Consider the following 13905-nt stretch of genomic DNA (forward strand, 5'->3'; position numbering starts at 1 on the left):
ATGGGTTGTGTCTGACTCTCACGTTCCTTTCCAGTTTAGACCTGTCCATGGGTTGTGTCTGACTCTCACGTTCCTTTCCAGTTTAGACCTGTCCATGGGTTGTGTCTGACTCTCATGTTCCTTTCCAGTTTAGACCTGTCCATGGGTTGTGTCTGACTCTCACGTTCCTTTCCAGTTTAGACCTGTCCATGGGTTGTGTCTGACTCTCACGTTCCTTTCCAGTTTAGACCTGTCCATGGGTTGTGTCTGACTCTCACGTTCCTTTCCAGTTTAGACCTGTCCATGGGTTGTGTCTGACTCTCACGTTCCTTTCCAGTTTAGACCTGTCCATGGGTTGTGTCTGACTCTCACGTTCGTTTCCAGTTTAGACCTGTCCATGGGTTGTGTCTGACTCTCATGTTCCTTTCCAGTTTAGACCTGTCCATGGGTTGTGTCTGACTCTCACGTTCCTTTCCAGTTTAGACCTGTCCATGGGTTGTGTCTGACTCTCACGTTCCTTTCCAGTTTAGACCTGTCCATGGGTTTTATCTGACTCTCATGTTCCTTTCCAGTTTAGACCTGTCCGTGGGTTGTGTCTGACTCTCACGTTCCTTTCCAGTTTAGACCTGTCCATGGGTTGTGTCTGACTCTCACGTTCTTTTCCAGTTTAGACCTGTCCATGGGTTGTGTCTGACTCTCACGTTCCTTTCCAGTTTAGATCTGTCCGTGGATTCTGTCTGACTCTCACGTTCCTTTCCAGTTTGGACCTGTCAATAGGTTGTGTCTGACTCTCACGTTCCTTTCCAGTTTAGACCTGTCCATGGGTTGTGTCTGACTCTCATGTTCCTTTCCAGTTTAGACCTGTCCATGGATTGTGTCCCTTAAATGTGGAGAGCAACCATAATGGTACACAAAGGCAGTTCCATGGCTGACCCCAAAATTATAGACCTATTAATGTTACAAGTATGAGCTGTAAAGCTGTGGAGTGCATAACCAACGAGCTGATAAACAGTTGCAAAGGTGATCTACAAGCCCAGGACCACACAAATTTGGATTTTTAAAAAGATAGGTCATGCCTACTAAATTTAGTAGATTTCTTCAAAAGGGTCATCACAGAACTGAATGAGAGCCTAACAGTCCATATTTCTTAGCTTCATCTTGCCAAAGCCTTTGAAATCATCACGTGTTAGGATTGTAAACTCTTCTAGCTTAACATAAACATATGTAGCCACATTACTGCCTGACAGAACTCACATTGCTATGCTAGGGGAAACCTTCTCTCTCTTTCTAGAGGGCTGACACTGCCATGGTCCACAGGGATCTGTCCTGCGCACTCTGGTCTTAGGCATTTACAGTAGCTAATTCCATTTGCTAAAGACGGTACAGTTGTCAGATCTTCTCCCCAGACATTCAATGCTATCTTTTGGAAATAAAATACTCCTTAGGTCCTTATGTTAATAACCATCTTTCTTTTAATTGCCATGTCTTGATTTTTGTTTGGAAGGCCTTCGGCTTTGGCCAGCTGATCTGTAAGAATACCTCCTCCAGGCCCTATGCAATCTTGTTGCCCCTATATGTTTCATTTATAAGAGCCGTCCTTGAGAACACAGACCCTTTCATAGGGATACCTCCTCCAGGCCCAATGCAATCTTGGTCCCCCTATATGTTTCAGTTATTTCACTTATTAGAGCTATCCTTGAGAACACAGACCCTTTCATAGGGATACCGCCTCCAGGCCTAATGCAATCATGGTCCCCCTATATTTTTTCAGTTATTTCACTTATTAGAGCTATCCGTGAGAACACACATCCTTTCATAGGGATACCTCCTCCAGGTCCTATGCAATCATGGTCCTCCTGTATGTTTCAGTTATTTCACTTATTAGAGCTGTCCTTGACGACACAGACCCTTTCATAGGGATACCTCCTCCAGGCCCAATGCAATCTTGGTCCCCCTATATGTTTCAGTTATTTCACTTATTAGAGCTATCCATGAGAACACAGACCCTTTCATAGGGATACCTTCTCCAGGCTCTATGCAATCTTGGTCCCCCTATATGTTTCAGTTATTTTACTTATTAGAGCTATTCGTGATAACACAGACCCTTTCATAGGGATACCTCTTCCAGGCCCTATGTAATCTTGGTCCCCCTATATGTTTCAGTTATTTCTGTTATTAGAGCTGTCCTTGAGAACACAGACCCTTTTGGAATGTATCTAATAAAACATCTTGACCAGCTTGTAATACGCCAAAGGTTTTTGTCTAAGAAGAGTTCTGAGCTACACAAAAATACCCCAAAAGACTAAACACTTTATCCCCTACTGTCTTGTACAGACTCCTCAGGATGTAATCTCCGTTTAACCTTTCAAGCACTGGAAGTCCCTACCCTTTTCAAATTACACAATCTTCACAGAACTAATAATCTGTCTCATACTTGAAATAAAGAACTCAATTTCTACCACAAGATCAACAACACCTGCTGTCAGGACAGATTCATAACCCAGAGCCTGTGGAATAAACTCCACATCTACACATCAAACAAATAATACCATATCTACTTTCACAACTAAGACCTGGAAATTGAATAAGAGACCATAGATTTATGCCTAGAATATGCAAAAATAATCTTCTTATTAGAGGTAACTAATATACCCTTAGTGCTTAGGGAGTTTCACAGCTACACTTTTTTTGTTGAATTTTCAAAGCAACAAATTATATACAAAAAATACAAAGCTGGCTACATCATAGAAATTGAGTAGTACACCAAGACATTTTAATGTTGATATTTATTACTCTTCAGCTGAACAAACAATGATCTTAAAATAGTTCCACAACCAAAGTCAGATCTAGTGCAGTTTGATGTTAGCTTGATAGCTCACCTACACTTCTTGATGGCCCTTCGGCTGTAAGTTTACTACGGGACTATGAGCATAACTGATGATTGTCATGCATGATGAGCAAAGTACATGTTAAAAAATGCTTTAGTATTCTTTCAAGTGCTTCTGTTCAAGACCATGACACACTGTTGTGCCCATGTCTGTACTGCCACTATTCTCAGTTTTGGTGAGAAGACTTCCAGACAGATATACGTGGTACTACATATGGAATCTTAACAGCTGTCCTTATAAAGGACTTTTTTGCAACTAAATATAGTTACTCCACCTACCTCCTTTGTCAAATTGATCATTTGTCTAGATATCATATGATATGGGTACCTTTGCCACTGATTCTGCTTTTCTCCAGTTGTGCAGTTCTTTCACTTTTGTTTACCTGTAGGCTTTTTACCCCTGTGCCTGCTGACTATCAAACCTCTTCAGATGAACTTGAGCCAATCCTAGCTCCATCTCGGTGTATGTCATTCAGGTTGCCCTGAGGTTTACTTGTACCCAGGCTGTCCTGAAACCCATCCAACACACTTCAGTTTAACCCCTTCTTTGGGCCATCAGAAGTAATGGCATAAGGCACCCACAAGGGAGCACCTCATGTTTCAGACATTCATCCCATCTCTGGCACTGTTGCCATCACAACCCCCGATAATATAATCAAATGGCCGAGGCATTTCTGCTAATTCCCCTACTTTCTCTGACTCTTTCCTTGAAAAGTGGTGGCTGACTTGGGCATAGTATCACTGCAGAAAACCATGTGCACTGTCTGATGCCTACATGCTGCCACATGCATACACCCACACTCACCCCCCACACACACACACACACATGCGCACACACACACACACACACACACACCTACACATACACACACACATACACACAAGAAGCTACCATCAAGGTTCCAAGCCTGCATCATTCCCAGTACAATGACCTCTGGTTCAAGTTTTTTATTCTTAAACCAGTGCACTGGCTGACTAGGAAATGACCAACCCTCATACTGAAGTGGATGAGCAGGCCATAAGCCATTCTTTTCCCAGCCTTTGCCCTGCTCTTCTAGCAGAAAAGCAGTTACTGAAAATTAGGTCATCTGGTCAGTGTCAGAGCTTTATCCCTATATGCTACAGATCTGGGACATTCTTTTCACTGGTTTGTGTTTCTAAAATGCACTGCTTTTATTATTTTAAGAATGCGCTGCTATGTTACGCATGCAGATGTACTAAACAAAGTGACTGACATAAATGGCAAGAAATAAGATCATTGTAAAAAGGTAGTAGCCAGGCTAAAAGCAATTCAAAAGTGTTTCAGCGAATACCTTTTTACCTAGAATGTAAATCTGAATCCTCAATAAAACAGGTGTTTGACATGAGTTAAGCATCTCTGACAATGTATATCACTCTTTCAGGGGGGAAACATCTTCTTTGGATACTGATATTTACCAGCCAATGCTGTACATTATGCCTTCTCCAGAATTACACTATTTGAAAGGGATGGTGTACCACAAAACATTCAATGTTTTATACACGGAGCCAATGCTGTGCATTATGCCAGCTCCAGAATTACACTGTTTGAAAGGGATGGTGAACCACAAAACATTCAATGTTTTATACACTGAGCCAATGCTGTGCATTATGCCAGCTCCAGAATTACACTGTTTGAAAGGGATGGTGAACCACAAAACATTCAATGTTTTATACACTGAGCCAATGCTGTGCATTATGCCAGCTCCAGAATTACACTGTTTGAAAGGGATGGTGAACCACGAAACATTCAATGTTTTATACACTGAAGCAGAAAGTGAGACATCAACTCTGCCGCCAGTCTGGTCAGTTGGTCCTTTTGTGCTTCTTATTTCAGCTGCCCAGACACTCTTCAGCTGTGCTATCCATCTTCCTCACAGTTTTGTTCACCTTAATGAAATCTTAGATTCAGCTTTGCAGTCAGAGACAAGAACATAGACCGTCATCTGATTCAAAGATATAGAATTCATATCTGGAAGATGCTGATCACACACGTTTGAACATGCTGTCAGGGAGTGAGTGAATCAGTAAATAGCAATGCATTAAATAATATATTCCTTACCTTAACCCTCATTAAGGTAATAATACTTAAAAAAAATTGGGCTGCAGGCCAGAAACTGCTTTCCCTATCAGGGGCCGAGAACAGAGTACAGGCAAAGAGAAGGGGATAGAGGAATCCTAAATGAACAACCTGTTCTGGTAGAATTTTGTTGAGTCTAGAACAGAAGCTGGTATTAAAAATGGGTTATTTAGTGCAGCATGTAAAACATTGCACGATAACTATAGGAATCAATCAGAGGAGGTCAAGAAAGACTGAGAAGAGAGATTAGATAAGCTATTCACAAAAAAAATGAGAGAACTTATGTATGGCTCCCAAATATGCAACAAGGCCTACAAGATTTTTGATTTTTGTTTGAAGTATTTGCCGAGGTACTTTTATACCCCAAGCAGACTCCAAAAAATTTTCCTTAAGTAGATGGCAAATGTTCCGTAATTTTAAATTCATCATTTTCAAATTTGAGAACTATATAAGTCAGTGTAGTGTCATTCACTGAATTCCATATTTATGGGCAGCATGTTTGATATGCAGCAGTTTAGTAGTGCCTGAACCTCTGCATCTGCTATCATTAATTGCCTTATAAAAACACTGTGGTGAGAGAATATATCCTGAACCTTATATACACAAGCTGCCATAATGTTGCAATGGCTACCATGTAGGAGTCCATCTTAGTTTTCGCAGTCCTCCAAAATGTCACAGAGCTGCAGACTTTCTTAAGATCACTTAATTTTGTTCTTGTTCTTGAAAGGCAAGATACAGATACCAAAAATGGGTCTCATATTTTGCATTTTGACACAGGGGCAAATAATTCACCTGTGGCTCCAGTGACCCAAGTTTGACTAGTAGCCTGGAACATCAATAAATGGCTAAGGGATCAAGACTACCTAAGGTGTGAAAATTTCCAATATGATAGGAATCAAGGGTGCTGTCCTCAGTGGGGCTGTTAATGTGAAATGGGAAGAATCGAGGGAGGCTGTCCATGTGGGGCTCTTAATGAGAAGTGGAAAGGGCCACTCCCACTAGGGCTGTCTTGACTTTGTGCAGAATCTGGTACAGATCTTATTATTTGTACTGAATGCATGGCTCAGTTTAAAATTAAAATATTCTTACTGATAGTACTATAGTCTCTGGCTTATTGATTTCAAGCTGTTGTCACCTTAATTACTGGTTGATTCAAAATACAATGTCTTCTCTTAAAAAAAATGTATGGATCCCCTCACCCCCATTTCCACTGTGGATTGATTTAGGATAGAAGTACAGATGAATTTATTGTCAATAGCAGCAGTCAATAGTTAGGAGACCATGGACTGCGAAAGATGACAAAACAGGAAAGCTAAAATTAGAAAATATGAACTAACTGTCTATTCCATACCGTTTTATTGAAATGCCAATTAACCAACTACAGATCAAGGCTTCAAAAGCCATTTTTAACAGATAAGTAACCATTTTTTGCACTGGTATTTGATGTTTTTCAGGTAGAAAATTTGGGCCAGTGGCCTGTACCAGTGGTTATAAATTTCTTGGTACCTTATAAACTGAAAAACAACGATGTCTGGAACATTTCTGAGGTTGTACCTTCTGGTAAGGTAAGGAAACAAAAAATAGAAGTTATATCTTTTTGTCTAGCCATGTCTGTTGCTTATTGTCTGGATTTCTGTGATCATTACACACAATTATTTTCGTAATCAAACTGATCTCTAATTAATCTAAAGCTGAAGTGTTCCTGAATCAATTTAAAGTTGAGTTATGGATGATCAGGTGTCAGAAAGTATAAATAGGGATGTAGAGCATCAGTGTTCTTAGTGAGTAACGTAGATCTAACAATGATGCCATCTATGGAGTTCATTTGTTTAGTTAAGAAGTGTATGGGGTTGAAGTCTCACCTCCTCCTTCTGCTTGGCATGTTAAAAATAAATGCTTTGATACTCCAAAATACCTGAAAGGTTGTCATCAATTTTGTTTTGAACCGCTAGCAAAGATATTGTAGAATACTTTTTTAATGTGTACTTTTTACTGTTTTTCTGACAGCATATCCCCTGCTGACATTAAATTTCAATAATTACCAAAAGCCACCAAGTGACTAGCTCATTTGCATGCTGCACCCTGTGCCCCCATATTACCTTATGAAGATCCAACTTTTCAGGAAGATAGCCTTCCATAACTTGAAATAAACTGGGGGGTATGTTAGTGCGCCACCATGTGGCAGCTGTTATACTTCACAGGTTTGATTATTCTTATTTGCAGATCCTGTTATCACACGAAGGCATAGAAGCATATACACCATTCACTCAGAGAACGCAGCTTCTAAAATCAAAACATGGACTGACTATTATCTACCTGTGAGCATACCACTCATCTGTACCTCATTTACCTTTTTGTTTTGCCCTGAACATTGCAAAAGTTTTGATTTTCTGACAAATTACTAAGGATTGCAGTCAGTCAATAATAGTTTTTATTAGAATTCCATATCTCTTCTTTCTTTTTTTCCTTTTTTTCTCTTTTTTAATTTATTAATTTAACATATTAACAGTATATACACAGAAAGGAAGAAATTCAACATCACATTCTGTTATACATTGTTAAGAATACATTGTATCATCAAGGTAATCTTATACAAATTAACACATTAATAGTCTTGGTATTTCAGTTAGCAACATTTCAAGGCTATCCCAACCACTAAAAGTCTTAGTATGATTTGTAGATCTTATTCTGTTCACTTCTTTTTCAGTTTTACATAGTATTGCTGTTAAATTTAAAAATTCTTTGAACATGGGAACTGAGTTTGATTTTGGATTTTTTGTAATAATTTTTCTAACAACTGCCCACAGTGTGAAAGTAGTGGACTCCAAGTCAGACTGCCAACCAGTCATAAGTGGAGTCCCACAGTGATCTGTCCTGGGTCCTCTACTGTTTGGCATCTACTTCTCTGAAGTCCAGGCCAACACAGAGGGACTCCGGCTGACCAGGTTCGCAGACGACTGCAAGCTGAAAGCCATTATTAACTCCCCAAGTGACGCAGACATCCTATAGAAAGGCCTCACTGAGACCAATGACCGATGTTGAAACCATGGCCTTAAGCTTAATGCCAAAAAGTGTGTCGTCATCCCCTTTGGGAAAAACTCAGTTCCCATTAATTATCACATCGATGGGAACCCATTGAACACTGAAGAGATCTGGGGACACAGGTAGACAGCAACCCCTCCTTCGACCACCACATTGCTACTGTGGTAAGAAAGTCCTTCTATGTGGCACATCTCATTATCAAGGGTTTTGCATCCAGGAAGAAAGAGGTCATTATTTCTCTCTACTCTTCCCTCATTAGACCAATCATTGAGTATAATGCCCCATTTGTCATGTACCTCACTAGACACCTGCAACAGCTGGAGAGGCCACAAAAGTCCCTCACAAAGAGGATCCTAGGCCTTAAACACATGTCCTACATGGACAAACTCAAAAATCTCCAGCTATTTTCTGTCTCATATCGTCTACTAAGAGGCGATCTTTGCTTGACTTAAAAATCCATGTCTGACCCAGCTCTGTTAAAAATGCTGCATCTAAAGAAATCCCAGTCCCTCTGCACCAAATGCTCCAGAGACCTCAACCTCATTACCACAGTCAACAGAACATGCTGGAGGGACAGGTTCATAACCCAGAGACTGCCCATGCTCTGAAATAGACTTCCCATACATGTCAAGCAGAGCACCTCACTGGCTCTCTTCAAGATAAATCTTAATGTGTTCATAGGTTCATAGGTAGGTGCTAGGCTATTCGCCCTAGTGCCTATATTAGCCTAGCCAGAAAGGTACCCTGGCTTTCACCACCCAAGAAAATTATTTTCCTGTGCCCCTATCGAGCAGAGCCACAGTGGTGATCACCGGGGTGAATTTCCTATTTCCCATCCAATCATCAAGATTTTTCTTGAAGAGTGTTAATGAGGAACTTTGTTTGATATAGATAGGTAATTTGTTCCAGAGTATGGAAAGTCTCTGGAACAGGAATCTATCCCTCCAGCATGTCCTGTTTATTCTGGTGACAAGGTTTAGGTCCCTAGAGAGTGCAGCTCGGAGGGATTGGGATTTCTTTAAGTGGAGCATGTCCAGCAGCTCTGGGTTTGCCATAGCTTTGTATGTTAGGCAGAGATCGCCTCTGAGTAGGCGATAAGTGACAGAGTAAAGCTAGAGTTATTTGAGACGGACTGCATAGGGCATCTGTATGAGGTCAGTAATCCTCTTTGTGAGGTATTTCTGCAGGCTTTCCAGTTGTTGCAGATGTCTTGTGACGTACATACCAAAAGGGGCATTATACTTTATAATGGGTCTAATGAGTGATGAGTAGAGGGGAACAAAGACCTGTTTTTCTTGGATGAGAAAAATTTTGTGATGAGGTGTGCCACGTAGAAGGATTTTCTGAGTACTATGGTGATGTGATTATCAAAGGAGAGACTACTGTCCACCTGAGTCCCAAGGTCTCTTATCACACTTTCAGTGTTAAGTAGACTGCCGCCTATGTGGTAGCTCATGGATACAGAGTTTTTGCCAAAAGGGGGATTTTTGTCATTGAGCTTGAGGCCATGGCTTTGACACCAGGCATCTGTCTCAGTGAGGCCCTTTTGTAGGATGTTCACATCATTAGGAGTTTTCATTATGGCTCCTAGTTTGCAGTCATCTGTGAACTTCGTTAGCCAAAGACCTTCGGTGTTAGCCTGTACTTCAGAAAAGTACATACCAAACAGGAGAGGACCTAGGACTGAACTCTGTGGTACTCCACTTGTCACTGGTCTGAAGTTGGATTTGGAGTCTGCTACTTTCACAGTGTGGGTTCTGTCAGTGAGCCAGTTGGCAACCCATCTTGTGACATAGGGAATTATACCTAGTTTAGTGAGTTTATCTATAATTCCAGAGTGGGGGAATGATGTCAAAAGCCTTGGCAAGATCTAGATAGGCTGTGTGAACCACCTTACCCTCATCTATGGCTGTGGTGACTGCTTCAAAGAAGTCTATCAGGTTTAGGAGACAGGATCTGCCTTTTACAAACCCAAACTGGGTGGGGTCCAGAGTTTGGAGATTACCAATGCCTTTATTTATAAGTTCCATGATGATATGTTCCATGGCCTTGCAGACCAGGCTCATTAGGCTAATAGGGTGGTAGTTCCCAGGGTCCATGGTGGCTCCCCCTTTGTGGAGTGGGATAACTGTCACTGTGCACCATTTAGTGGGCACAAAGCCTGAGATGAGGCTGTGATTGAACATGGTGCTTAGGTTGGGGTGCCAGTTCATTCTGTAGTTCATGTAGAACGCAGCCTGGGATGATGTCAGGTCTCATGGATGCTGTGTTCTTGGCTTTGGAGAGTGTGGTTTTTACCTGTGCAACCGTGATTACAGGAACTTTGCATTCTTCCGGTATAGAGGTGGGCCTTTTAGGGGAAGAGAAGGGGGTAAAGTTAGCACTGAACCTATCTGCCAGGATGTTGGCAATATCAGTTGGTTCTGTATATTTAGTGCCATTGTGCTGTAACTCAGAGTAGATCTGAGTGTTGCCATAAATTCTTGACATAACTATAGAATGCTTTGTGGCTGTCTTTAGAATCAGTGGTGATTTTGTTTTCGTAACTAGCTTTGGAGGATTTTATGAGGGATCTCAGCTTCTTATTGAGGCTGACCATGGAGTTCCTCCAGTCATGGGATTTTACTCTTTTTTTGCAACAGTTTCTTTCTTCTGTTGTAGAGTTTGTTTATGGCAGGGGACAACCAGATTGGCTTCCTTTATTTTGTAGGATAGCATCTTGGTTCTGTTAGGGATAGCATGATCCATGTACTCGTGTAAGTGCTTATAAAGTGCATTTGTGTAAGATTCAGCAGTCGTACCTCTATTGTCCGTCTGCATGGGTGTTGTGAAGTTTGCCACTTCTGTTCTAAGAAGTGTAAAGTCTGCTTTGGAGAAATTTTTATGGTGGTTTTCCTAATGGGGGGTGGGGGTGGGATGTGGATGTCTAGGGTAATTAGTTTGTGGTTGGATCTGAACAATGAGGAATTGACCTCTGGTGTGGAACACCAGTCACCCATGTTGGTAATGACCAGGTCTAGGATATTGCTGCCCATGATGGGGGTGTGGATAAGTTGATCCAAGGTATTGTAATTTATGAATTCCAGAAAACGTTGAGCAAAAGAGTTGGTACATGAGTAGTTTTCCCATTTAATGGTGGGGTAGTTGAAATCGCCCATTATTAGGGTGTTGGGTTGTACCCTAATATTTTCCAGTTTATCAAGAAATGAGGAGTGGGAATCCTGTGACATGGCTGGGGATCTGTAGCAAGTTACCATTTGGATTGCAGTCTTGCTCAGAGTTAGTTGCACTTGGATAATCTCAGATGCATTTTACTCAGCAACTAGCCTGGAGGTGTGGATATCCTTAATGAATGTGGATACGCCTCCACCTTTAGTGTTTTGGTCCAGGTTAGGTGGCCAAAAGGTGTGGTATGAATTATAGCCTGGTACAAACAAAGCTAGATTCAGTAGATCTGCATTTAGTCTATGCTACAGCAAACAAGGCGTACCAATTTCAGAAATAAACAGTTCAAATAATCAGGCACAATAAGCCTTTAACCAGAAACTCCCAGCTCAGAAGGGCAGAATCTACCCTCTCCTCCCACAAGAGCACAGACCACACCTTCTTAATGTATAATAACTGGCCTGAAACCCAAGTACTTAAACCAGAAATAATACACTTTTAGAATAACAGACACTAAGCCTTCAATCAGCAACTCCCAACTTAGAAGGATGTAAGCTACCTGTCCTGCCGCAACAGTGCCTGGTAATGCAGGGGTGCTCTCTGGAGCCTTGAACCAAGTCTCTGTCACTGCACAGATGTCGATGTTTTCCATTTTAAGGAGTTCCTCGAGTGAATGCATTTTGAGGTTTAGACTTCTAGCATTGAGTAGCATTACCCTCAGATTTTGCTTGCTTGTACCTGTTACAGTGGTGAATTTGTCATTTGAACCTTGCCTAAAAAAGGCACTATAGGGGTAGTAAGAGCCTTAGCCTGTATCCAGAATCCCAAGTGCGACAGGTGTAGGCCATCTCTGGCAAAGCTTCATGGTCTGTCGATCATGTCATCCCAGGTAGACAGATACTGGATCCCCTTAGAATGACACCAGAAGCTTAGCCAATTGAAGAAGTCAGTCATGTTGTCCTTGTACTGTCGTATCATTCTGGATGCTGGCAGGATGGTACTCAGGGCTAGGGTCATACCTGCCTGGGCTACAAGATTGGAGAGCTCCTCCATGTCTCTTTTCATGTAGTCCAGGGAGGTATATCTCAGGTCATTCACACCAACATGGACAATGACAGAGTCATGTTTGTACTTGTTGTGGAGTGACCTGAGTGCATGCGTTATATGACATATCCTGGCACCCGACAGGCAGCTGGCAGTAACTTTCTCTTTGATAACCTGTTGAGTGGAACATCAGTGTGCCTGACTATAGAGTCACCTCTGACTAGAGTGTTGGGTATGTTGTTATGCCTTATGGGCTGTGGTTGAGTGGCACACTGAGTTAGTGGGCTATGTGTCATTTGGGTTGTGTTGGGGGGTGGAGGTTACTTGCATTTCTGCTTTGGAGGTCTCTGTTGCTTGAGCAGATTGTTATTGAGAGCCTCTGCAAATGTAGGTTTGTGTTTAGTGTTTCTATGTGTGTGTTTTGGTGATGTAGGTTTTGAGGGACTATGTGATGAGTGTGGTGTGGTGCAAGTGTTTACATTCTCCTCTTGACTGTCTAGTCCAGTCTTGGGTGAAGAGAGGTTTGCTTCCAGTTTGGCTATATAAGTGCATCTCTCTTTAACCAGAAATTTCCAGCTCAGAAGGGCAGAATCTAACCTCATCTCCCAGAAGAGTGCAGACCACAAACCTTAATGAAACATGATTGTGGATTGGAGTGGATGGGAAATAGAAAGTTCACCCCAGGGATCACTCCAGTGGCTCTCCTTGATAGAGGCACTGGGAACTAATGTCGGGCGGTACAATGCCAGGGCACTTCTATGGGCTAGGCTTGTAAAGGCTCCAGGGCCATTAGCCTAGTACACACCTATGAACCTATGCCAAGAGAGTCCAAAACATTTTTTGCTCTTTGGATTTTATAGATACAAGAAGTGGAACATTCATTGGTATTACTGATCTAGTTAAAGAACAGTTATCAGACCATAACCTCTTAAAAAAGATACTTAGCTCTTCCCAATATACATTTAATTTTTCACAGTCCATAAACACATTTGTCTAGTCAGCTTTTAAAGAATTCCATATTTCTTAATCTTCAGAAACTGCATGTTTATGCAAAACTGTCCTTCCATTATTATTTTTTAACTGTTCCTGATTATGGGCCGTATTTGTCCCATTATTTGTGGCTTTGTCCAGAATTCTTGAGCAAGGAAGTTGAGAATTATGCATATGAGATACACAGCATGCTAGCTTTACTCTTCTCACCTTGCAAATATATTGCAGTTCTAAAAAGATGAGCTTCATTTTGTAATAAAGAAAATTATATGTTTAAAGTGAAGCTTGGAACAAAAGATGCACTTTTGTGCTTATACAATGATAGTTTTGTTATATGCAAGGAGCAAGCCAGTAGGGCATTACTGTTCACAGACAAGGTACAAAAGGAAGTTTGTGCTTTTATTTGGGGAGGAAGCTGTGCCCTCTGCCCCTCCCCTACAATTTAATATACCATCTTGAAGGGTGCAGTAACTTGGAGTAAAGGGAATTCTTGGTTATGCTAGAAAACCAAGTATTCCCTGTGTTTCTGATGTAGCACAATCTTTGAAGTTTGTATATTTATTTAGTGGGAGAGTAGAGGATGTGAAATCCTCACATCAAAAGGGGGGTGGGACAGGCTGGCAAAGCTATGATGCGCAAGCAATACTTTTTCTTCTTAAATTTTACTATAAACTTAATCTTTAGATATTAAAGAGCAAAT

The 13905-nt window shown here is 41.3% G+C and overlaps 1 protein-coding gene across 1 annotated transcript in view; it reads left to right on the plus strand.

Moving 5' to 3' along the window:
• Positions 1–13905, plus strand: part of LOC122814496 (integrin alpha-M-like) — a 935681-nt gene that overhangs the window by 831919 nt on the left and 89857 nt on the right. Inside the window, exon 26 of the mRNA XM_044087070.1 lies at positions 6419–6529. Coding sequence (XP_043943005.1) covers positions 6419–6529 — 111 coding nt within the window. The remainder of the gene's footprint in view (positions 1–6418; positions 6530–13905) is intronic.

This window comes from Protopterus annectens, chromosome 10.part0, assembly GCF_019279795.1.
Source record: "Protopterus annectens isolate FY-2018-M chromosome 10.part0, PAN1.0, whole genome shotgun sequence".
Lineage (NCBI taxonomy): Eukaryota > Metazoa > Chordata > Ceratodontiformes > Protopteridae > Protopterus > Protopterus annectens.